Source organism: Cynocephalus volans, chromosome 3 (assembly GCF_027409185.1).
Source record: "Cynocephalus volans isolate mCynVol1 chromosome 3, mCynVol1.pri, whole genome shotgun sequence".
NCBI classification, from domain to species: Eukaryota; Metazoa; Chordata; class Mammalia; order Dermoptera; family Cynocephalidae; genus Cynocephalus; species Cynocephalus volans.
The window spans coordinates 9,326,559-9,353,824 of record NC_084462.1 but is presented as its reverse complement, the minus strand read 5'-3'; the positions used below and the strand labels follow the sequence as shown (position 1 = coordinate 9,353,824).

Sequence of the window (27,266 nt, the reverse complement as noted above, 5' to 3'; positions counted from 1 at the left end):
TTTGGCATAATTGTTACACATTTGGGATGGACAGCACACAGGTTAGTGTCTTCAAAAAAGCCAGCCAGATAGGCCTCATTTGCCTCCTGAAAAGCACAAAGAGTTGCATTCTGGGAGCGTAGATGGAGTTGGAAGTCTTGAGTAATTTCTCGCACCAGACCCTGGAAGAGGAGTTTGGGAATCAGAAGTTCAGTGGACTTGTGAAAATATTTAATTTCACAGAGTGCCAAGTTACAATGAAGTGTCTTCCTCTTCCAGTAGAGGGCGCACTCTTGCAAGCGGCTTTTGCAGTCTGCGGTCGATTTGCAGGCGTGGTATTGAGACCTTGTCACTCAACCCTCTTCTTCCGCTGGAGCTTGGCTAGCTAGAGGTGGCGCTGGCATCGCTTAGAGAGCAATGTCGGCAGCGAGGTGGGGCTGTAAACACCTAACCAGTTGAATTTTTTCTTTACTAAAGATGGATTGTCTGGATCTATTTATGCCAGTACTATTGTAATTTCGTAATTAAAAATTAAAAAAAACTACTGATGAAAAATGGGCGGGAAAGCGTTTTCATGTAAATCAAATTGAATGCTTTGAAAAATTAAGGAAATTGTTCTGAAAATTGTTGGATTTATACATGAGAAAAAGAACTAAAAAGAAAAAATAGATTGGGTGGGCTTAAGCGACAGAAATTTACTTTCTCACAGTTCTGGGGAAGTATAAAATCAAGGTGTTGGCAGTTTGGTGCTTCTGAGACCTCTCTCCTTGGCTTGTAGGTGGCTGCCTTCTGGCTGTCTTCACATGGCCCTTCCTCAGTGCATGCCCATGTCTGGTGTCTCTGTGTGTGTCCTAAGTTCTTCTTCTTATAAGGATATGGGTCCGATTGGATTAGGGCCCACATTAATGGCTTTAATTTAACTTCTTTACTTCTTTAAAGTCCCTATCCTAAACATAGTCACATTATGAAGTTCCAGAGGTTAGGACTTCAACATATGCATTTTGGGGGGACACAATTCAGCCCCAAACAGTGGACTTTGGGATAAATATTTTTTTAACACTTGGAGAAAAACTTTCTCACAAGCAATAGTAAAGCATTTCTATCCAATATGTTTATGTCTACTTTTCTAATGGGGAAGATACAAAAAGTGTATTTTTCAATTTACATGACCTTTAAAAGTTATGGCAAAATATACATAACAAAATTTACCATTTTCCCATTATAATGTGTACATTTCAGTGGCATAAAGTACATTCACGTTGTTTTGCAGCCATCACCACCTTCCATCTCCAGAACTCTTTACGTTATGCTAAGTAAAATAAGTCAGTCACGAAAGGACAACTATTGTATGATCCACTGACGTGAGGTCCCTAATGCAGTCAAATTTATAAAGACAATAAGTAGAAGGATGGGTGGCAGGGGCTGGGGGAAGGGGGGAATGCAGAGTTAGTGTTTAATGGGTGCATAGTTTTATTTTGCAAGAAGAAAAGCGTATTTTATACATCACAGAAAAAGAGGAGGAAAGAATGTTTGGTAATTTTTGCATTTCACCCACACTCCTCATGCTGGACGTCGTCTATCTGGCCATAAGATGGCCAGGCTTCTCCTCACTAGAGCTCTTTTTCCTCTTATAAAATCATCAAAATTCCAAAGACATTTTTCTCAGAAATGGAAAGAACTATCCAGACATTTATATGGAATAACAAAAGACCACGCATAGCCAAAGCAACGCTGAGCAAAAAACATAAAGCTGGAGGCATAACATTACCTGACTTTAAAGTCTACTACAAAGCTATAATAACCAAAACAGTATGGTACTGGCATAAAAACAGACACACTGATCAATGGAATAGAATAGAGAATCCAGAAATCAACCCACACACCTACAGCCATCTGATCTTTGACAAAGGCACCAAGCCTATACACTGGGGAAGAGACTGCATCTTTAGCAAATGGTGCTGGGAGAACTGGATATCAATATGCAGGAGAATGAAACTAGACCCATACCTTTCACCATACACTAAAGTCAACTCAAAATGGATTAAAGAATTAAATATACACCCTGAAACAATAAAACTTCTTAAAGAAAACATAGGAGAGAGATAGGACTAGACACAGACTTCATGAATACAACCCCAAAAGCATGGGCAACTAAAGGAAAAATAAACAAATGGGATTATATCAAACTAAAGAGCTTCTGCACAGGAAAAGAAACAAGTAACAGAGTTAAAAGACAACCAACAGAGTGTGAGAAAATATTTGCAAAATATACATCTGACAAAGGATTAATATCCAGAATATACAAGGAACACAATCAACTTTACAAGAAAAAAACAAGCAACCCAATCAAAAAATGGGCAAAAGAGCTAAGTAGGCATTTCTCTAAGGAAGATATACAAATGGCCAACAGACATATGAAAAAACGCTCAACATCACTCAGCATCTGGGAAATGCAAATCAAAACTACACTGAGATACCATCTAACCCCAGTTAGGATGGCTAAAATCCACAAGACTCTGAACGATAAATGCTGGCGAGGTTGCGGAGAAAAAGGAACTCTCATACATTGCTGGTGGGACTGCAAAATGGTGCAGCCTCTATGGAAAATGGTATGGAGGTTCCTCAAACAATTGCAGATAGATCTACCATACGACCCAGCTATTCCACTGTTGGGAATATAGCCAGAGGAATGGAAATCATCAAGTCGAAGGTATACCTGTTCCCCAATGTTCATCGCAGCACTCTTTACAATAGCCAAGAGTTGGAACCAGCCCAAATGCCCATCATCGGATGAGTGGATATGGAACATGTGGTACATCTACACAATGGAATACTACTCAGCTATAAAAACGAATGAAATATTGCCATTTGCAGCAACATGGATGGACCTTGAGAGAATTATATTAAGTGAAACAAGTCAGGCACAGAAAGAGAAATAGCACATGTTCTCACTTATTGGTGAGAGCTAAAAATTAATATATAAATTCACACACACACACACACACACACACACACACACACACACACACACACACACACACACACACACACACACACCCCAAACCGGGTGGGGAAGAAGATATAACAACCACAATTACTTGAAGTTGATACGACAAGCAAACAGAAAGTACATTGTTGGGGGGGAGGGGGGGAGGGAGGAGGGAGGGAAGTTTTGGTGATGGGCAACAATAATCAGCCACAATGTATATCGACAAAATAAAAATTAAAAAAAAAATCGATGTCCTCTTCCAAAAAAAAAAAAAAACAAAACCAAATTAATTTCTCCAATAAAAGGAAAAAAGTGAAATCCAGATCAGAAGAAGTGAAGTGGACTTGTCCTGTGTCCTATGCCCAGGATATGATGCTGAGGTATGTGACCTGAGGGCTGCAGAGTGTGCTGTGTTCCTTTTTGTTGTCTCATGAGTCCCTGTGAGGTGTGTGCTCTTTCTGGGAGGCACAGGGAGAAGACCATGCCCTGCGTCAGCTATTGCTGAACCTATTTTGCTGTTGCCTGGCCCAACACAGCTTGTCCTTCTGTGAATGAGGAGGAAAGTCGACCAGCAGACAGTGCTCTGTCTGCTCTCTGAGTTCAAGATCTGAACTCCCTCAATAGAACACTGGTGTTCGCCTCCCAGGGATCTGTCTGTATCTGCATATGTGATTTAAAGTAGGGGTGAGGGGAATGGAGGACGACCAGATTTATGCCACGTCTTCAGCACTTTCTCTATTCTAGTACCCATGTATGTTGGTGGGGAGGGAGCGCCTTCACATTTTTTTGTTTTTTTTGGTGGCTGGCTGGTAAAAATACTTTCTCCTTTTTTTTGTTTGTTTACTTGTGTTATTTCAAAGTCTGTCTTCAAGATCAGATCTTGGTCGTGCAACACTGTGCTCCCACCAAGTGAGTTAACTGGCCAGCCCAGGCTTTCACATTTTCAAACTGTTCTCATGCTTACACAAAGTCTAAAAGGGAGGTGCTTTTAGCCTAGTTTATTGTGGATAACATAGAGGATCAAGGAGGTAATCATACAAAGTAGAACAAAGATGATTTTAATTTGAGTGCCCTTGTCATTCTGGTATGTTAAACCACAGTTGTGTGCATTTTCACCCCCTTCCCCCAACCCCACAATTTTTTCTCTCCTGGGAAGTATGAATTTTGATGTAGTGAAAGTGAGTCTCAGAAAGACATTAATAAAGCCAAGATCAAGCAACTAGCAGAAGTCAGATCCAACAGGACTTCTCTCCAAATGGTTCTACCTTGCGAATGTGTATCTATCTACTTCATTCATTAGTGTCTAAGTCACCGCCATTTTTACCAGGAGAAGGCAACTGTCTCTCCCTGGTCTCCTGGCTCACAGTTACGTGCCTGAGCATCCTATACTCTTACGTCAGTCATTATTAATCATATATGGATTCCAGAGATGAATTCCAATAGCAGCTAAAATAAAACATGAATTCCTTGTTCTTATGTAATCCTTTTATATATTCTGGGTCCTATATCTCTACAGTTATCTCACACGTCTCTCCATCTTATTCACAACATTTCAGGTATAGACTCTTTCTTGAAATTAAGATTATTCTCACCTTAATAGCTTCATGGCTTATAGCTCTGTCTGGGATATTATTTTGCTAATCTTCTAAGGGTCGAATCCATTTTGTCATTAAGGTCACAGCTTAAATATTGACTGATCAGTGGGAGATTTTCTACCACTCACTTTAAATTGTCCATTAAGCATTACCTATCAGTTACCTTTATTTAAAATTTCATGTATAAATGCTTCATAATTAGTCATTCATTCATCCATTGGTATATGAATTTTCTGCTCTCCTGTTTAATAGTACGGTGATATCAGCTTCTCAAGAGCAGAGGCCAGATTTATCTTGTTCACTGTTTGTGGTTGGAAGATGAATGCCCACCACAAAAGATGACCATTGCCGAAATCCCATAACCTGTGATTGTGTTATATTACATGGCAGGGAGAAATTAAAGTTGCAGAGGAAATTAAGGTTGGTAATCAGTTGGGTTTAAAATAGGAGAGATTACCCTGGATTATCTGGTGGGTCCAATGTAATCACAGGAGTTCTTAAGAGAGGAGTGAGCCAGGAGAAGAGTGAGGGAGAGAGGATAAGAAGGAAACAGGGTCAGAGTGATGCAATGTTAGAAACAATGGACCAACCATTGCTGTTTGCGCATGATCACAGAAACATGGGCTCCTCTAGAAGCTGGAAAAAGGAAAGAAGTGGGTTCTCCCCCAGAACCTTCAGAAGGAATGCAGCCTTGCTGCCACCTCGATTTAATCCCGGTGAGGCCCATTTCAGACTTCTGACTGCAGAACTGTAAGATAATCTTAACAAGTAGCTGTTTTAATTTACTGAGCTTGGGGAAATCTTCATAGCAGCAATAAGGAAAACATGCACACAGCATTTCCAGCATATTGAACAGCGCCTGAATGAATAAATTAAGGAAGGTGTCGTAAGTGTGGCAGAACTCAGTCCTCTCTTACTGCAGGGCTATTGCTTTTCTGCCTGCACCAGGGTTGCGTCTTGACAGACAAGAGCTCATTCTCTGGCAGATGGAATTTTTAAGAAGAACTCCCCACCAGTTGCTTTTTTCCCTGCCCTCGCTCAAGCTCCCATGATCTCTCCTGCATCAGTATTAGGGATAGAATGAAGACCACATTTTTGCTGGGAAGGCTGTCAGGGTGACTCTCATCCTTCCTGCTTGGATGAGGTCTTTGTTGCAGAAAATTAGAGATTAAGTGTCCCTACTGGGCCCCATGCTGACCCCAAATCCCATGAGCTGTTGTAGCATCAAGGATCAGAGAGTGGATCAGAGAGGAAAGAAAACAAATCCCACATCACAGTGCTGGGAGGTGGCTGAACTAACACTGAAATCCAAGGCTCCTGTCTCCCCAGGTTTTCACAAGCAGAGATAAGAGAGATCCTTCACTCACCATTTTTGGAGCTCGACTCTGTGGGTGAAGGGCAACTGCTTGAAGAGTTTCCTAGAACACAGGACGGGGGAGAGGTGGGGAAGTGAGGCTGCCTGTCTTCCACCCTACTGAAGTGCCTTTGAGGTTGATCTGTGGCCAACACTCTGTCATCTAACACTGAGCCCTGCGATCCTGAGATCTCCTTCCTGACAGCCCTTGGAGGAGATGACTCCCCTCCTGAGACTTCAAGGTATGAAGAGGAAATGGGAGTTAGGGTGATGAAGATGCTGGTGATGAAATCTCTCTACGGTGAGAGGTCAGGAGGGGCTTCTGGGAAATGGAGAATGGTGAGGGGCTGACACAACGTCTGATTCCCCGACATGAGCCCAGTCTCCCCTCCTCTGGGCAGAGTCCTGACTCTGCCTCTCATAGACTCCCCTGTGGGGACCTCCATGAAAAATATGAAGGAGGGTTTTAGAAGTGCCCGGTCTACCATCCTGTATATTTTGATATCTCCTCCCATACTCTCTTCTCCTCTCTCTATTTCTCTAGGCTTCTTTCCTTCATCAGCAGAATGTTCCTGAGATATGGCTTTAGGATTTAGACTGAGTCACAAGACATAGAACAGGTTCAAGGCTCCTCACCTGTGACAGAAAGGTGCGTTGGGTCACTTGAGGCTGACCACTGATGGGGAGAGCCACTGAAAGACCCGTAGCATCTATAGGTCCCACGGTGAGTTGTGGTCACGGGGCCCAGAGGGAAGTCAGCCTGGAATATACCATTTTGGCTCCATACTGCAGGGCGCCTGCTTTCAGGGGCCTCCCCATCCCTGGATAGATGGTACATGTCAAAGGAGCTCTTAGAGCCACAGGACAAGGTCACATTCTCTCCTGACATAACCATGGGTCCTGGTTGGGCTGAGAGAGAAGGCTTCTCGTATAGACCTGCAAGAAGAGGCTGTTTAGTTGGAAGACTCTTCCTTACCTCAGTGTCCTTCACTCCTGACCTGAGAATTTGTTCTTCCTGCTCCCTTGACTTAGAGCTCTCTCTCTCTCCCTCACCATTTCTCTCTCTCCCCCCGCCCCACCCGTGTCTAGTTTTCTTCTTCTGTGTACTTTCTCCATCTCTTGCTCTTTGTCCCTTTAGGTCTTTTCCCTGCCCAGGTTTCTTTTATTTATTTTTTTATTTTGTATTTTTTTTACTCTCTTTGCTTCTTGGATTGGTCGATCTGTCTGTCTTTCTTATTCTTTCATCCCGAGTCTCTCAGTCTCTGTCTTGTCCCTATCTTTCTGTGTGTCCGTCTCTCTCTTATCTGTCTAATCTCTATCTATCTATCATCTACCTACCTCCCTCTATCTCTATGTCTTTCTCTGCTTCTCTGACTCTCTAGTTCTCTTTTGGAATCTTGGCCATCCATCCACATCTCTATCTTTCTATATCTTTGTGTCCCTCATTAGGGACTTTGACTTTTAGGGCTTTTCTCTGCATCCTCTCTACTTCTTTATCCCCATTTTCTTTAAATTCTCTTTCTTTCTCTTTATGTTTCTCTGAGTCTCTCTCTTTCTCAATTCCCTTCTTCGGGCTCATTCTGTCTGTCTGTCTCTCTCTGTGTCTGTGCCTGCGATTCCATTTGTATTTCATTGACCTTGTCTGATCTCTGATTTTGTCTGTGGGCTTTTGTCTTCAGTAATCCTATAACACCTGGGGTTACTTTGGAACACGGGTTGAGAAACCAGTTTGGGGACGTAGAAAACACACAGCATATGGGGCTGGTGTTTGGCTGCTTTACCTGGAACCATGATATTCTGGGACAAATTATGACTCAACCACATGGGAGGGAGAGCTGTCAGAATAAACACGGCATCTGTGGGTGCCACATGGGCTGAGGCCACAGGGCCCAACTTAGGTCAGATATGTGGTGTGTCTTTGGGTCCTCCTGGTGGTGAAGAGAGTATGGAGGCAAAATGGCAAGCAAACTTCTAAACTGTCGCCGGTCTCTGAACAAAGACCAGGGTGGAAGGGCACACTCTCCCTCTGCCACGTGTACATCTGTCTGTGCCTCACCCTTTGCTCTGCATCTCATGGGACTCCTCTGTCTCTGCCCCTGTATCTGTCCTTTATGTTATAACAAGTGGTCTGTACTTGTTCCTCCTCTTTCTTTGCCTCTGTTGGTGTAGCTCTAACCAAGTCTGGATCCCCACATTCATCTTCCTCACCATGACCTGGGGCTTCCACGTCCTAGAACATCCAGCCTGTATCCCAAAGAGAATGAAGGGCAGGTTTGGGTACTCTCACCTGTGATCACAATGTCCAGGGGGTCACTGGGGGCTGACCACTCATAGGGGGAGTGACTGACAGAGCCATAACATCTGTAGGTCCCTGCATGAGCAGGTGTCACAGGATTCATGGAGATGTTGGCTTGGGAACTCCCATGATGGAGCTCCCCAGCAAGGTGCAACGTGTTCTCAGTTGCCCCTGATCTGCGCTGAACCAGAATGAACTTCTCAAATACCATCTCTGAGAAGCATTGCAGGGTCAAGTTCCCTCCTGATTTCACCAGGGTACCCAGCTGGGCCAAGAGAGAAGGTTTTCTGTAGACTCCTAGGAACAAAGAGGTCGCAAGTTTAGGAGTCACCCTTCCTCACCCCATTCCATGGGAACCGAAATATGTGAGGGTTCCTCTTGTGGGTTGGATGTCCCCCCAAAGATGACTGACTCTAAAATCCCACGGTGACAGTGTTGAGAGGCTGGGAAATCCTATTATGGGAATGGAAAGGTGGATCCTTGAAGAGATGATTGATTGTGAAGATCACACTCTAGTAAGTGGATTAATCCATTCGTGGTTTAATGGTGGTCATGGGCATACTTCTGAGGGCTTGAAGAGGGAAGCCAGTGGGAGGTTAGCTCTTTCTTGCTTCTGCCTTTCTCACAAGCTGATGCCATTCTTCACTAAAGTCACCACCAAAGAAAGTCCTCACCAGATGATTTCCTGGACTTTGGGCTTCCCAACCTCTGAAACTGTAAGCAATAAATATTGTTTCTTTACAAATTACCCAGTTTCAGGTATTTCTGGTATAAACAACAGAAACGGACTAGAACAGTGGACGGTGTCCCCCTCCCCCTCCCCTCCCCCTCCCCTCCCCTCCCCTCCCCCTCCCCCTCCCCTCCCCCTCCCCTCCCCCCGTGTCTGTCTTTCTCTTTCTTCTGCCTGTCTCCATGTCCTTTTCTGTGTCTACGTCCCCCTCTGTCTAGGTCCCCCAGTTGTCTCTTTGCTTTCCGTTTCTCTGTCTCTAGAAGCACCAGACTCCATTCCCCCTGGGCTGGTCCTTGGCAGCTTGGCTGCTGTATCTTTCTCCCACAGATTTCTTTCCTGCTTTCTATGGTGGGGGTGGAAGAGGAACCACTACAGGCTGCAACTCCAGGCTCTCTTATCAGCCAGCTCATGCTTTTACGGACAAAGTGGAATCCCTGGCCGGAGATAAGAATTAGTCAGTAAGGCAGGTAACACAGTACTTTTCCATGTCCACCCAATCTGTTCCTGGAGGGAGGGTCTCCTGCCATACCTGGGCCTTCTCCATGGTCCCAGCGTGCAAGTCTGACTCTAAGAGCATAGATTTCCTTCAGCCCGGTGATGGCATCAGCACTTTGCCCCTATTGTTCTCTAGGTTTCTTTACTTTCTTTTGTTTGGCTTCTTAATTTGTCCTTGACCAAAGTACCTTTATTGGTTTCCTGCTGCTGCTGTAACAAATTCCTGCAAACTTGGTTCTTAAAAGAACACATTTTTTTTTTTTTTTATCTTACAATTCCGGAGGTCAGAATTCTGAAATACGTCTCACTGGTATAAATTAAGGTGTCTGTAGAGCTGCATTCCTTCTGGAAGCTCTAGGGGTGGGTCCATTTATTTTCCTTTTCCAGCCTCTACAGGCCACCTGCATTCCTTGGTACAGGGACCCTCGTCCATTTTCAAAGCCAGAAATGGCTGGTGGAGTCTCTCTCTTGCTGTATTACTATGACCCTCACTCTCCTGCTTCCCCTTTTCCCTTTGAAAGATCTTTGTGATTCCAGCAAGCTCATCTGGACGATCAAGGCAGTTTTCTCATTTCAGGGTTAAGTGATTAACAGCCAGTCTCCATCTAAATCCTACTTTCCCCTTTTCCATATGACATCAACGTTCATGGGCTCCAGTGATTAGAATGTGGACAACATCGGGGAATTATTATTCTCACTACTGTAGTACCCAATTCCCTACACTGACTCCTCTTTTATCTAAAGCAATGGAGCAGTACTTACTGTTCTTATTGGACCCTGACTCATAGTCCTGTCAGAAAACTCTGGAATTAGAAAGTTTGTGACAATGAATAGCCACTTTAGATATGAGCTCTCTTACCTGTGACCGTGATTACCAGAGGATCACTCAGTGCTAACAACGAATAAGAGTAGCGAGTATGAAGATAACATCTGTAGGTTCCCCCATGTGCTGGGGTCACAGGGTCTATGAGAAAGTTTTTCCGGAATGTTCTGTCCTGGAGCCCAGGGATGTGACCCCCATCTTCTTTATACAGCCTAAATCTGTGAAACTGAAGACTAGAGTCACACTGAATAACCACATGGCTTCCTCGAGGAACCACAGAGCTTGGCCAGGCAGACAGGGAGGGCTTGGTGTGACCACCTGGAATAGAAGGAGGCACAGTCTTAGAGAGAAAAATGGGAGCAGTCCCCTCCCTCCCTGTGCTTGGAGGCTTTTCCTCCTTTCAATGTTTTAAGGCTCATTTCCATAATGAGGGTGCCCAGGCCTACAGAAGGCACCTCCTACCAAATAGACACGGCAGTTCTTCCTATGACAAATGTCAGCTCAAAATTTTGGGCAAGTACTGAATAAGGGACTCTTACTAGATTTTGATGATGCAAAATTAATTACGTAAAGCAATACAAAGTGGACAGAGAATAGAGGGCAAGACGTATGTGCAGGAGAGTGATGTCACCAAGATGGCAAAATAGATGATCCTGGCATTGCTTTCCCTATCAATATATCAGCTCAGAACTATTGAAACACAAAAACTGCCATCCTGCAATCACTAGAACTTGGGGCAAGAGGCAGTGAGACCTGCTGAGTCCATGAAGGCATGAAAAACCTAGGCAAGCAGGAGGAGGGACCATCCCTATCAGTCCCAGCTCCAGTTATTCATTGGGCCAGCATGGAACACCACATGGAGCGGCTACCTGGAGACAGCAAAACCACCACAACACCCTTTGCATGAAGCTTTTTAAAGTCTGCAATGGAGAAAGATGCTGTGACTGCTCGCAAAAACAAACAAACAAACAAACAAAAAACCCATTTTAGAGTGCATTATCCCATTTGCCAGGTGAGCAAAGCTGCTTGCAAGCTTTTCTGACACACACATAAAAGAAAGGGGCTGCAGATGATGGGAGGAAGAATTCACCCAAAGGCCAGTGAGTCTTTGCAAGGGACTCACGCAGGGCCTGTCCTACAGGAAATGTTGGCAGTGATGGAGAGGGAGGGCTGATCCAGCAGGCATGCATTGGGGAACAGCATAAGCAGCTGATCTGCCTTTCAGTCAGCAGGGTGCCAGAGAGTAGAGACTGATCAGTGAGATAGAAGTGCAGGGGGCACAGTTTGCAGGAAAGAGTAAGTACTGGGTCAGAATATTCACATAGCTCAGTTGCATCTATAGGGACCCCACATGACCCAGAAATGACTAAAATGCTGACAATTAAAATCCATCAGCACGGGCCGACCCCGTGGCTCACTCGGGAGAGTGCTGCGCTGGGAGCACAGTGGCGCTCTGGCCGTGGGTTCGGATCCTATATAGGGATGGCCGGTGCGCTCACTGGCTGAGCATGGTGTGGACGACCCCGAGCCAAGGGTTGCGATCCACTTACCGTTCACAAAAAAAAAAAAAAAAAAATCCATCAGCATAATAAGTTTTCCCCCGTCTGTGAAAGAACAGTAAGCCAACAATTTAGCTTGGTACAGCATCCAAGTTCTGGTCCCTGCAGAACATTTCCCCCAATCTCAGAATTAACCACAGTACAGTAGATTAATTGCAGAGCAGTGCTTCAGTGTTGGTAGTGGTTATTAATTTACCACAGCATAAAACAAAACAAAACAAAACAAAATCAGAGGTCAACAGAGATGAACTTCAGATATTGAGCAGTAAAGATCTAATGGCACCAAAGGGCCCATATAAAATGTGGAAGAGGTAGCTGTCTCTTCAGATGTACAGGCATCAACATAAAGACATAAAGGTCGAGAAAGGACAGAGAAATATGACACCACCAGAGGAAACCAACAAAGTGACAGCAAAGGACCCAGAAGAATAGCAGATTTATGAAATGTCTTACAGAGAATTCAGAATAACCCTCTGAAAGATGTTCAGGGAGTCACAAGAAAATACAGATGAAAGATTAAATTGTATTAGGATAACAATCTAGGAGCAGAACAAGAAACTTAGAAAAAGAAAACGAATTAATTAAAAAAAGAAATTTTGGAAATGAATACTTTATTGTTATAGTCCATTTTTGTTGCTTATCACAAAGCACACTGAACTGGGTGATTTATAAAGAAAAACAAAATTTGTTGCTTACAGTTTCTGAGGCTGGGAACTCCAAAGTCCATCTGGTGGTGGTAACAGTGACCCATGGGTCTCACATTGCAAGATGATGGAAACAGAGAGAGCAGGAATAGAGACAGACAGACTCTCCTCTTCTTTTAAAGCCCTCAGAACCATGCCCTTGACCACCATTTTTAATCCATTCACTCCTGCATGACCCTACAATCCAATCACCTCTTCAAGGCTCCACCTTTCAATGACCAAAATAGGATTTCCCACCATCTTAGTCACAGTGGGGGTTAAGGTTTTAATACATAAAACTTGGGGGACACAATTCAAGCTTCAGGGAGTTTTGGGAAGATGTAATTCAGTCCACTACATTCCGTCCCTGGCCTCCCCAAATTCATGTCCTTTTCACATGCAAATGGATTCACTTTATCCCCAAAGTCTTAACTTGTTTCAACTCAAGAGACCAAAGTTCAAAGTCCCATCTGTGAAATCAATACAAATGATCTATTTCCAATATACAATGGTGGGACAAACATAGGGTATATATTCCCATTCCAAAAGGGAGAAATATGCCAAAAGAAAGGTGTAACAGGTCCCAGACGAGTCCAAGACCCAGGAGGGCAAGCATTAAATCTTAAAGCTTGTGAATCAGGTACCTTGATTCCATGTTCAATGTCCTCTGCATGCTGATGTGGAGGTTGGGTACAAAAGTCCGTGGGCAACTCTGCTCCTATGGCTTTCCTGGTCTGAAGCCATGCTTCAGCTCTCACAGGCTGGCATTGTAAAGTGACAGCAATGGACCCAGAAGAATAGCAGATTTATGAAATGTCTGACAGAGAATTCAGAATAATCCTCTGAAAGATGTTCAGGGAGTCACAAGAAAATACAGATGAAAGATTAAATTGTATTAGGATAACAATCTAGGAGCAGAACAAGAAACTTAGAAAAAGAAATAGAATGAATTAAAAAAACAGAAAGTTTGGAAATAAAGAATACATTATCTAATCTTGACAGAAATCTCCAACAGCAGACTTGATCAAACAAAGAAAAGAATCAATAAGCTCGAAGGCAGAATATATGAAACTATTCAATCAGAAGAGCAACAGGAAAAAAGAATAAGAAAAATGAAACAGAATTGCAGCAAGTATGGGACTTCCTCAAGCAAAATAACCTGCTCCAAATTGGTGTACTAGAAGAAGATGAAAAAAGAGGAGACTTAGAATGCATATTTAAGGAAGTAATGGCCACAAATTTCCCATGTATGAAGAAAAATGACAGCATTCAGGTACAGAAAACTCAGAAGTCACACATCAAATTCAGGACAAAGAACACCCCAAGTACATCATAATCAAATTATCAAAAACCAAAGGCAAAGAAAGAATACTGAAGACAGTAAGAGAAAAGAAACACATAACATTCAATGGAACCTCAATAAGGCTCTCAGCAAATTTCTTAGTAGAAACCCTATATAGGTTAGGAGAGAGTGCCATGGTATATTCAAAGAATTGAAGAAAAAAAACTGTCAACCAAGAATTCTGTGTCTAGCAAGACTATCCTTCAATACAAAGGAGAAATAAGGTCTTTCCCAGATGAACAAAAGCTAAGAAAATTCATCAACACTACACCTGCCTTACGAGAAATGCTAAAAGGAGCACTTCAGGCTGAAAGAAGGTGATGCTCAAGTGTAACAAGAAATATTGGAAGCTAAAAAACTCACTGGTAATGGAAATACACAGACATTCTCAGAATACACAAATGTTGTAAGGGCAGTGAATAAACCTCTTATATCCTTACTATGAAAACTAAAGGACAAATTCAACCAGATAATAACAAACTCAACAGCATTAAAAGACATAACTCAAAACAACAAAATGTCAAGAAGTGTGTGTGTGTGTGTATGTGTGTGTGTGTGTGTGTGTGTGTGTGTGAATGATGTCAAAATGTAGAGCTGAGCTTGATATTTTCCATTTTCTTAGTGATCAAAGCAAAGTTATTAGTCTAAAACAATCTGTTATAACTATAACATTTTTTGTTAAGTGTCCTGGTAATTATAACACCATAACCTATAATGCGCATACTAAAAATAAATAGTGAGAAATCAAAATATACCACTAGAGAAAACCACTTAATCACAAAGAAAGACAGTAAGACCTGTAAAAAGGAAAAAAGCATCCATAAAACAGCCAGAAACAAAGTAAAAAAAAAGGCAGTAACAAGAACTTACAATAATACAAAAACTTGTCAATAATAACTCTAAATGTAAATGAATTAAATCCCCCAATTGAAAGACAAAGAGTGGTTGAATGGATTATAAAACAAGACTGAAAATATGCTGCCTACAAGAAGCTCACTTCACCTATAAGGACATATGTTGACCAAAAGTGAAGAGATAGAAAAAGATATTTCATATAAGTGTAACAAAAAAAGAACAGGAGTAACTATATTTACATCAGATAGAAATAATAGACTTCACACCAAGGGAAGTAAAAAAAAAAAGATACAGAAGGTTATCATATAGTGATAAAGGGACCAATTCAACAGGAGGATATAACAATTCTAAGTATTTATTCATCCAGCTCCAGAGCCCCCAGATATATAAAGCTCCTTCATCAAAGGACAGGTCATCCAGACAGAAAAGTAACAAAGAAACATCAGAATTAAGTTCCACTCTAGACTAATTAGATCTAACAGAGACTTGTAGAACATTTCATCCAACAACTGCAGAATACACATTTTTCTCAGTAGTATATGAAACATTCTCTAGAATACACCATATGTTAGGTCACAAACCAAGTCTCAACAAATTTAAAAAGTGAAATTATATCAACTATCTTGCTAGTCCACAATAGAATAAAACTAGAAACCATGAACAAAAGGGACACTAGAACTGTACAAATACATGGAAATTAAATACCACGCTCCTAAACAATGAATGGGTCAAAGAAGATATCAAAAAAGAAATGAATAAATTCCTGGAGACAAATGAAAATGAAAACACGGCACAGCAGAAATTATGGGATAGATCAAAAGCAGTTCCAAGAGGGAAGTTTATAGCAATAAATGCCTATATCAAAAAAGAAGAATGACTTCAAATAAGCAACATAATCTTACAATTTAAGGAAATAGAAAAACAAAAACAAAACAAACTCAAAATTAGTAGAGGAAGAGAAATATAATAAAGATCAGAGCATATATAAATAAATTAGAGATTAAAAAACCAATAGAAACATTGATAAAACATAAGAATTTTTTAAAGATAAAATCAATAAATCTTCATCTAGACTAATGAAAAAAAAGAAAGAATACTCAAAAAAATAAAACCAGAAATGAATAAGGAGACATTAAAGGGGTATCACAAAAATACACAGGATCATAAGAGACTATTACAGACAACTATATGTTAACAAACTGGAAAACTTAAAAGGGTGGGTAAATTCCTGGACACATACAACTTACCAAGGTTGAATTATGAAGAATTAGAAAATCTAAACAGACCAGTAATGGGTAGTGAGATAAAAACAGTAAAAAAATGTCTCCCAACATAGAAAACACAAGGCCAGGTAGTTTTACTGCCTAATTCTATAACACATTTAAGAAGAACTAACATGAATTCTTCTTAAACTGTTCCAAGAAACTGAAGCTGAGGGAATACTTCCAAATTCAATCTATGAGGCCACCATCACCCTCACACCAAAGCTGGAAAAAGATAGAAGAAAGAAAAAAAAAAACTACAGACCAATAGCCCTACTGAACACGGATGTGAAAATCCTCAAAAAAACCCTAGCGATCAGAGTCTGACAACATGTTAAAAGATGGGATGCAAGAATGGTTGAACATACGCACATCAATAAATGTGATACACCACATCTATAGAATAAAGGAAAATAACATGGTCATTTCAATAGATGCAGATAAAATATTTGATAAAATCAAACACCCCTTTATGATAAAAAACATTAAAAAATTAGGTATAGAACGAATGTACCTCCACACAATAAAGGCCATATACAATGAACCCACAGCTAATATAATGAATCAGAAAAATTGAAGGTTTTTTCTCTACGATCTGGAACAAGACAAGGATACCCACTTTCCCCACTCTTACTCAAAATAGTACTGGAAGTTCAAGTCAGCACAATAAGGCAAGAGAAAGCAATAAAGAGCATCCAAATTGGAAAGGAGGAAGTCAAGCTATTCCTGTTTGGAGATGACATGGTCCTATACGTAGAAAACCCTAAAGACTCCATAAAAAAATTACTAGAACTGATAAATGAGTTCAGTAAAGTGGCAGAAGAGGCAGTCCCTTCCCCAGTGAATAGGCTTGGTGCCTTTGTCAAAGATCAGATGGCAGTAAGTGTGTGGGTTGATTTCTGGATTCTCTATTCTATTCCATTGGTCAGTGTGTCTGTTTTTATGCCAGTACCATACTGTTTTGGTTATTATAGCTTTGTAGTATAGCTTAAAGTCAGGTAGTGTTATGCCTCCAGCTTTATTTTTTTTGCTGAGCATTGCTTTGGCTATTCGTGGTCTTTTATTGTTCCATATAAATGTCTGAATAGTTTTTTCCATTTCTGAGAAAAATGTCTTTGGAATTTTGATGGGGATTGCGTTGAATTTGTATATCACTTTGGGTAGTATGGACATTTTCACTATGTTGATTCTTGCAATCCAAGAGCATGGAATATCTTTCCATCTTCTTGTATCCTCTCTAATTTCTCTCAGCAGTGGTTTGTAGTTCTCATTATAGAGATTTTTCACATCCTTGGTTAACTCAATTCCTAAGTATTTTATTTTTTTGGTGGCTATTGTAAATGGGCAGGCTTTCTTGATTTCTCCTTCTGCATGTTCACTATTGGAGAAAAGAAATGCTACTGATTTTTGTGTGTTGATTTTGTATCCTGCTACTGTGCTGAAATCATTTATCAATTCCAACTGTTTTTTTGTAGAGGTTTTAGGCTGTTCGATATATAGGATCATGTCATCTGCAAACAGGGACAGTTTGACTTCATCTTTTCCAATCTGGATGCCCTTTATTTCCTTCTCTTCTCTGATTGCTCTGGCTAGTACTTCCAACACTATGTTGAATAGGAGTGGTGAGAGTGGGCATCCTTGTCTAGTTGCTGTTCTTAAAGGAAAAGCTTTCAGCTTTTCCCCATTCAGGATGATATTGGCAGTGGGTTTGGCATATATGGCTTTAATTATGTTGAGATACTTTCCCTCTATACCTAACTTATAGAGGGTCTTTGTCATGAATGAGTGCTGAATTTTATCAAATGCTTTTTCAGCATCTATAGAGATGATCATATGGTCCTTGTGTTTGAGTTTATTAATATGGTGTATCACATTTATTGATTTGCATATGTTGAACCAACCTTGCATCCTTGGGATGAATCCCACTTGATCGTGATGAATAATTTTTCGTATGTGTTGCTGTATTCTGTTTGCTAGTATTTTAGTGAGGATTTTTGCATCTATATTCATCAAGGATATCGGCCTGTAGTTTTCTTTTTTGGTTATATCTTTACCTGGTTTTGGTATCAGGATGATGTTTGCTTCATAGAATGAGTTTGGGAGATTTGCGTCCGTTTCAATCTTTTGGAATAGTTTGTAAAGAATCGGTGTCAATTCCTGTTTGAATGTTTGGTAAAATTCTGCTGTGAATCCATCTGGTCCTGGGCTTTTCTTTGTTGGGAGCCTTCTGATAACAGCTTCAATCTCCTTTATTGTTATTGGTCTGTTCAAATTTTCTACGTCTTCATGGTTCAGTTTTGGGAGCTTGTGTGTGTCCAGAAATTTATCCATTTCCTCCAGATTTTCAAATTTGTTGGCGTATCGTTGTTTATAATAGTCTCGAATGATTCCTTGTATTTCAGATGAATCAGTTGTAATATCGCCTTTTTCATTTCTAATTTTTGTTATTTGAGTCTTCTCTCTTCTTTTTTTTGTTAGCCATGCTAATGGTTTGTCAGTTTTATTTATCTTTTCAAAAAACCAACTTTTTGATTCATTGATCTTTTGAATTGTTTTTTGGTTTTCAATTTCATTCAGTTCTGCTCTGATCTTAATGATTTCTTTCCGTCTGCTAACTTTAGGTTTGGATTGTTCTTGTTTTTCTAGTTCTTTAAGGTGAAGTGTTAGGTTGTTCACTTGCCATCTTTCTATTCTTCTGAAGTGAGCATTTAATGCAATAAATTTTCCCCTCAATACTGCTTTTGCAGTATCCCACAGGTTTTGGTATGATGTATCGTTGTTTTCATTAGTTTAATAAACTTTTTGATTTCCTGCTTGATTTCTTCTTGGACCCATATGTCATTAAGTAGAATGCTGTTTAATTTCCATGTGTTTGTATAGTTTCCAGAGTTTTGTTTGTTATTAATTTCTAGTTTTAATCCATTGTGGTCTTCAGCAAGTGGTGCTGGGATAACTGGATATCGATATGCAGGAGAATCAAACTAGATCCATACCTCTCACCGTATACTAAAATCAACTCAAAATGGATTAAGGATTTAAATATACACCCTGAAACAATAAAACTTCTTAAAGAAAACATAGGAGAAACACTTCAGGAAATAGGACTGGGCACAGACTTCATGAATACGACCCCAAAAGCACGGGCAACCAAAGGAAAAATAAACAAATGGGATTATATCAAACTAAAAAGCTTCTGCACAGCAAAAGAAACAATTAACAGAGTTAAAAGACAACCAACAGAGTGGGAGAAAATATTTGCAAAATATATATCTGACAAAGGATTAATATCCAGAATATATAAGGAACTCAAACAACTTTACAAGAAGAAAACAAGCAACCCAATTAAAAAATGGGCAAAAGAGCTAAGGAGGCATTTCTCTAAGGAAGATATACAAATGGCCAACAGACATATGAAAAAATGCTCAACATCACTCAGCATCCGGGAAATGCAAATCAAAACCACATTGAGATACCATCTAACCCCATTTAGGATGGCTAAAATCCAAAAGACTATGAACAATAAATGCTGGCGAGGCTGCGGAGAAAAAGGAACTCTCATACATTGTTGGTGGGACTGCAAAATGGTGCAGCCTCTATGGAAAATGGTATGGAGGTTCCTTAAACAATTGCAAATAGATCTACGATACGAACCAGCCATCCCACTGTTGGGAATATACCCAGAGGAATGGAAATCATCAAGTTGAAGGTATACCTGTTCCCCAATGTTCATCGCAGCACTCTTTACAATAGCCAAGAGTTGGAACCAGCCCAAATGCCCATCATCAGATGAGTGGATACGGAAAATGTGGTACATCTACACAATGGAATACTACTCAGCTATAAAAACGAATGAAATACTGCCATTTGCAACAACATGGATGGACCTTGAGAGAATTATATTAAGTGAAACAAGTCAGGCACAGAAAGAGAAATACCACATGTTCTCACTTATTGGAGGGAGCTAAAAATTAATATATAAATTCACACACACACACACACACACACACACGCGCACACACACACACACACAAACCGGGGGGGGGGGAAGAAGATATAACAACCACAATTATTTGAAGTTGATACAACAAGCAAACAGAAAGGACATTGTTGGGGGGGAGGGGGGGAGGGAGAAGGGAGGGAGGTTTTGGTGATGGGGAGCAATAATCAGCTACAATGTATATCGACAAAATAAAATTAAAAAAAAAAAAAAAGTAAAGTGGCAGGATACAAAATCAACAAACAAAAAATCAATAGTGTTCCTATAAACCATTAGTGAAATATCCAAAAACAAAATGAAGAATGTAATACTATTTACAATAGCTACCAAAAAAATAGAGTATCTAAAAGTAAAATTAACTAAAAGATGAAAGACCTGTTCAACAAAAACTATAAAACATTGGTGAATGAAACTGAAGAATACAGAAATAAATGGACAGACATCCCCTATTCATGCATTGGAAGAATTAAAATAATCAAGATGTTCATATTACTCAGAGCAATCTACAGACACAATGCAATCCCTCTTAAAATACCAATAATATTCTTCACAGAAATTGTAAAAAGCAATCTCAAAATTTGTATGGGACCACAAAAGACCCCATATGGCCAAAGTTAGTTTAAATAAAAAGAATAAAATTGAAGGCATCGTACTACCTGACTTCAAAGTATACTCTAAAGCAATAGTAAACAAAATAGCATGGTACTGGCATAAAAACAGAAAAATTGACCAATGGAACAGAATAGAGAGCTGAAAAATAAACCCACACATTGACACCCAACTGATTTTTTGACCAAGTTGTCAAAAATATACACTGGGGAAAGAACAGCTTCTTTGATAAATGGTGCTGTGAAAACTGGATATCCACTTGCAGAAAATTGAAACTAGACCCCTATCTCTCACCATACACAAAACCCAACTCAAAATGAATTAAAGATCCTATCTTAATACCTGAAACTATGAAACGACTAGAGGAAAACAGATGGGAAACAGTACACGAAATAGGAGTAGGCAGCACGTTTTTGAAAATGACTTCAAAGGCAAAGGCAACTAAAGCAAAAATATACAAAAGGGACTACATCAAACTAAAAAGCTTCTGCACAGCATGGAACACAATCAATAAAGTGGAGATACAGCCTATAGAATGGGAGAAAATGTTTGCAAACTACACATCAGACAAGGGGCTTACATAAGGAACTCAAACAACTCAACAGCAAAAAACCAAATAACCCAATTTAAAAAGGGGGAAAGGAGTTGAGTATACTTTTCTTAAAAAAAGACAAACAAAGGACCAATAGGCACATGAAAAAATGCTCAAGATCACTAATCATCAGGGAAATGCAAATTAAAACGACAATGAGATATCATCTTACTCCAGTTAGATGGACATTATCAAAAAGACAAAAAATAAATGCTGGTGAGAATGCAGAGAAAACGGAACCCTGCTGCATGGTTGGTGGAAATGTGAATTGGTACAACCATTGTGGAAAACAGCATGTAGGTTCCTCAGAGAACTAAAAATTGAACTACGTTATGGTCCAGCAATCTCACTACTGGGTATATACCAAGAGAAAATGAAATAGATACATCAGAGAGACGCCTGCACTCTCATGTTTATTGTGACAGTATTCATAATAGCTAAAGGTAGAATCAACCTAAATGCCCATCACCAGATGAATGAACAAAAAAACCCCTGGGGTGTATATCCACAATGGAATGCTATTCAGCTATATAAAAATAGAAATCTTGTCATTTGCAGCAACATAGATGAAACTAGAAACCATTATGCTAAATGAAGTAAGCCAGGCACGGAAAGACAAATAACTGCATGAGCTCACTCATACGTGTAATCTAAGAAAAAAAAGGTCCTCACAGAAGTGGAGCGTGGAACAATGGTTACTAGAAGCCAGGAGGGGAGGGGTAGAGGAGGGTCCAGTGGAAGGGGAAGTGGTGTATTAAGGGGTACAAAGCTAAGCTATCTATTTTAAATGAATCAATATACAGTATATGCATGTGTTCAAGGAATCTTAAAAATATGTACATTACAAATAAATGTTAAATAAAAAATCTATGTGTGCAAAATAATGTCAGCTAGTGCGAGAAGCACATTAAACAATAGAGCTTGCATGAGAAAATTATGGCATTTCAGAGGGTCCTAACAGGCAGTTGTCCCACCTCTTCTGATAGAACTCTAGCAGCCGCACTTTGCAGCTCCCACTTTCACGGATATGCTGGAGAGCTTGAGTTACTGTCTTTTTCTCAGAGGGTTGTTTTCATAGCTCTGCTTTCTTCTCTTACTCTGCAGATGACACCACTTTCCTCCCTGACACTCCAGCTTTGAGCACCACAGACAGTTTCCTCCAAATGCCCCCAGAGCTTGGCTCAGCCCAGGGGAGAGTGGCTGGGGAGTGTCTCTGGGACAGAATTGGGGGCCAGGTTTCTCAGGACCCCCACTTCCTAGTACGCAAGAGATTCATAAGTCTTCTAATAGTTGACCCATCAGCCCAAACTCCTGTGTCGCCTGCCATCCTGTTGCAAGAAAGTCATCTTCTTTGGAGGGGATGGCAACCCAAAATTTGGGGAAAGGACTCACCCACTTGTGCCCAAAACTTCTGGTCCAAGAAGAATCCTGGAAAGAAAGACCCACGATGGACAATCCATCTGCACACAAAACCTGGCCTCCACGTCCTGCCCCTGCCTGGGCTGTAAGTCACCGCAGCCAGGCCTATGCTGGGTAAATATAAAGTCAGACATCAATGCCCACCCGCTCCAGGGAAGCAGGGCTCTCTGCTGTGGGGAGACCCAGCCTCCCAGACCAATATCTCCACTGTCGTGTTCTCTCCCTTCATTGCCCTCCGGGACTCACCAAGACACAGGCTGAGGAACACAGAAGACATGGTGTTGCTTCTGCTGACAGGAGGCAGCGACGCTGCAAAATAGAAAAGTGCACAGGATGCCGTGAGGCGGCACAGCTCATTTAGTTGACAGGTTGACCACAATGACGCAGGTAGGCTCTTTTATTTTTTAAGTTATGTTTTATTTTTAATCGACAATAATTGTATATATTTATGTGGTACAATGTGATGTATATATATACACTGTAGAATGATCAAATCAAGGTGATTAGCATGTATATCATCTCAAGTATTGATCTTATTTTTGTGGTGAGAACATTGAAAATCTCATTTTTAAAGCTATTTTCAATCATACAATATATTCTTATTAACTATACTGTGCAAGAGAACACTTAAACATATTTCTCCTGTCTAACTGCAACTTCGTGCCTTTTGACCAACATCTCCCCTTTTTCTGTTTACCACCATCTGCCACCCCCAGCCTTTGGTGAGCATGATTGTACTCTGTTTCTACGAGTTCAACTTCTTCTAGATTCTAAAAGAGAGATCGTACAGTATCTGTCTCCTGTACCTGGCTCATTTCACTTAACACAATGCCCTCTACATTCATCGAAGTTGTTGTGAATGACAGATTTTTTTTTTAAGGCTGAATAATATTCCATTGAGTGTATATACCATATTAAAAAAATTCATTCATCTGTTGATGAACAATTAGGTTGTTTCCATATCTTGGGTATTTTGAATAATGCTGCAATAGACATAAGCGTGCAGACTTCTCTACAACATAGCCATCTTAATTCCCTTGGGTATGTACCCAGTAATGGACTGCTGGACAATATAGTAATTGTGCACATACAGCAGGGAAGGGAGCCCAGCTGAGGGAGGAATATGTCTTAATGGAAATTGCTCAGACTAGACCTGTCCCTTCACATCTTTTACAATGCTCAGACTTGAAACACATCTCGGACACAATCCTTCATATTCAGAATGATCAGATTCTGTTCTCATATTAAATGCTGTTGGTATATTTTGTTGTTTTTATCTGAGCTTTGTGGTCTTCTTCATGTGTAATATGCAGCATATATAGTACAGATTATTAATATTGTAATAACAATTGTAACATATAAATCATAATGATTTCCCACAGTTATTTCTAGTACTGAGCCAATATCAGTTGAAAATTATTTAATTTCGCAGTAGAAAGAGTATGCAGTTATTTAATCAGAGTAATAGAATTTCACAATATTAGCAAAAAACACATGTAAATTTTAGATCTTGTAGTTTTGTCTGGAATTTGTGTCAGGAACCAAGAATGCAACTTCTCTCTGTCTCTATCTTTATCATTTTAAACTATACAAAAATATCTATTAACATAATGGTATAGGAAATCCACACTCAAATAGCCAATTGTGAATGTCGGAAAACCCCTCCCAGAACATCTCAAGAAAAAAAACCCGAATAGCATTTTCCAACTTAAAACCAGAACACTGCAGTAACCAAATAACCAAATCTATCCATGTGTTCTGCCAAAATTCTGTTCTTCATTTGATCTCCACGATTTTAAAATTTGTAAAAATGTTTTTGTTATAAATTAAAATAGTTGTATAACATTTACATCTATTTGTAAAACTTGTAGTTTAAAAAAGTTATATATGTGTGTGTGTTGTGTTTTTATATACAGACATCTATGTACACACATATATAGTTTCAAAATTTTAAGAATATAAACTTTGCATTTTACTTTTTTATCTCATTATATTGCTATGACAAATGCATGTTGACTTTTTATAAGTAATGGACTTTAGTTTTACATTGGTTTTAGGTTTCCAATAAAACGGAGTAGAAAATATAGACAGTTTGTATGCCACTTCTACACACATATAAAGTTTCTCCTATTATTAGCATCTTACATTAACATGGTACATTTGCTAGATTTGTGAGTCAATATTGACATATTATTAAATAAAGATTACATTAGGGTTCCTTTTTTGTGTTGTACAGTTCTATGGGTCTCGCCAAATGCATAGTCATTTACTCACCATTAAAATATCATACAGCATAGTTCCACTGCTCTAAAAATCCTCTGTACTCCACCTATTTATATAATACCTCCCTCCTTCTCTCTGCCAGAAACCCTGGAAACCAGTGATCTTTTTTATTACCTGGAACACTTGTTATTTCTTTAAAATCCTCTCTGCTAGCTAATTGAAAATAGATGAAAAATTATTGATAATTTTATTAGCCCTACAGTGCTGTTGAACACCAGATCTTATTTCTCCTATCTAGCTGTAATTTTGTATCTGTTAACAAACCACTCACTATCCACTCTCCTCCATATCCGTCCCAATTTTTGGTAACCACTGTTCTACTTTCTACATCCATAAGATCAACTTTCTTAGCTCCTACTTATGAGTGAGGACAAGCAATATTTCTCTTTCTGTGCCTAGCTTATTTCACTTAACATAATTTTCTCCAAGCTCATCCATGTTGCTGTGAATGGCAGAATTTCATTCCTTTTTTTTTCATGGCAGAGCAGTATTGCATTTGTATGTATACCATCTTTTTCTTATCCCATCATCCATCAATGGGCATTTAGGTTGGTTCCGTATCTTGGCTACTACAAATAGAGCTGCAGTAAACATGGGAGTGCAGGTATCCCCGAGACATGATAATTTCCATTCCTTGGGTATATACCCAGAAGTGGGATTGCTGGATCTTATGGTAGTTCTATCTGTAGTTGTTTGAGAAACCTTCATACTGTTTTCCATGATGGTTATATTAATTTACAGTCCCACCAACAGTGTAGAAGGGTTCCCCTTGTTCCGTATCCTCATTATTCATGGTCTGGGATGAGATGATATGTCAATGTAGTTTTGATTTGCATTTTTCTGATGATTAGTTATGTTGAGCATTTTTTCATGTACCTGTTGGCCATTTATATATCTTCCTTTGGGAAATGTCTATTCAGCTCCTTTGCCTATTATTTAATCAGATTGTTTTTTTCATTATTAAGTTGTTTGAGTTCCTCGTATATTCTGGATCTTAATCCCTTGTCGGATGTATAATTTGCAAATGTTTTTTCCCCATTCTGTAGGTTGTCTTTTCACTCTGCTGATTGTTTCTTTTGCTGTGCAGAAGCCTTATAGTTTGATATGATCCCATTTGTTTATTATTTTCTTTTGTTACCTGTGCTTTTGAGGTCTTATGCACAAAGTCTTTGCTCAGCTCTTCATCCTGAAGTGTTTTGCTGTGTTTTCTTTTAGAAGTCTTATAGTTTGAGGTCATATATTTAAGTGTTTAACTCATTTTGAGTTGATTTTGGTATATGGTGAGAAGTACTGTCTAGTTTCATTCTTTTATGTATGGATTCCCAGTTTTCCCAACACCGTTTATTGAAGAAGCCATCATTTCTCCAATGTATGTTCTTGGTACTTTTGCCAAATATCAGTTGACTGTAAGTATGTGGATAGATTTCTGTGTTCTCTATTCTGTTCCATTGGTCTGTGTGTCTATTTTTATGCTTTTTTGGTTAGTATAGCTTTGTAGTACAATTCAAAGTCAGGTAGTGTAATGCCTCCAGGTTAATTATTATTTTTATTTTTGCTCAGGATTGCTTTGGCTCTTCAGGGTCTTTTGTTGTTCCACATGAATGTTAGGATGTTTTTTCTATTTCTGTGAAGAATGTGATAGGAATTTTGATGGGGATTGCATTGAATCTGTAGGTCACTTTGGGTAGTATGGGCATTTTCAAGTTAATTCTTGCAATCCATGAACATGGAATGTCTTCCCATATTTTGGTGTCCTCTTTAATTTCTTTCAGTAGTGACTTGTAGTGTTCCTTGTAGAGACTTTTCACCTCCTTGGTTAAATGTATTTCTTGGTATTTTATTTTTCTCGGTGACTATTGTAAATGGGCTTGCTTTTTTCATTTCTTTTTCTGCTAGTTTATAGTTGGAGTACAATATTAGAACTGATTTTTGTATACAGATTTTGTATCCTGCAACTTTACTGAATTGGTTTATCAGACCTAAGAGTTTTTTGGAAGAGTCTTTAGCGTTTTGTATATATGGGATCATCTTATCTGCAAACAGGGACAAATTTATTTTATCTTTTCCAATTTGGATGTCCTTTATTTCTTTTTCTTGCCTGATTGCTCTGGCAAGTACTTCCAATAATGTGTTAAATAGGAGTGGTAGGAGTGGGCATCCTTGTCTTGTTCCTGTTCCTAAAGGAAAATCTTTCAGCTTTTCCTTATTTGGGACAATACTGGCAGTGTGTTTGTCATATATGGCTTTTATTACGTTGTGACTCCTTTCCTCTATACCTAATTTCTTAGGAGTCTTTATCATGACAGGATGTTGAATTTTGTCAAATCCTTTTTCTGCATCTGTTGAGATGGTCATATGGTTTTTGTCCTTGATTTTGTTGATGTGGTGTATCACATTTATCAAT

General features: G+C 39.6%; 1 protein-coding gene across 1 annotated transcript in view; it reads right to left on the bottom strand.

Annotated features, from left to right (window-relative positions):
* The window catches only part of LOC134372396 (killer cell immunoglobulin-like receptor 3DL1), a 72,953-nt gene extending 50,097 nt beyond the window's left edge, over positions 1 to 22,856 (bottom strand). The window contains 6 exon segments of the mRNA XM_063089914.1: positions 5,931 to 5,981; positions 6,554 to 6,853; positions 8,205 to 8,510; positions 10,298 to 10,582; positions 17,300 to 17,315; positions 22,776 to 22,856. Coding sequence (XP_062945984.1) covers positions 5,931 to 5,981; positions 6,554 to 6,853; positions 8,205 to 8,510; positions 10,298 to 10,582; positions 17,300 to 17,315; positions 22,776 to 22,856 — 1,039 coding nt within the window.
* Between the last annotated feature and the right edge of the window lie 4,410 nt (positions 22,857 to 27,266).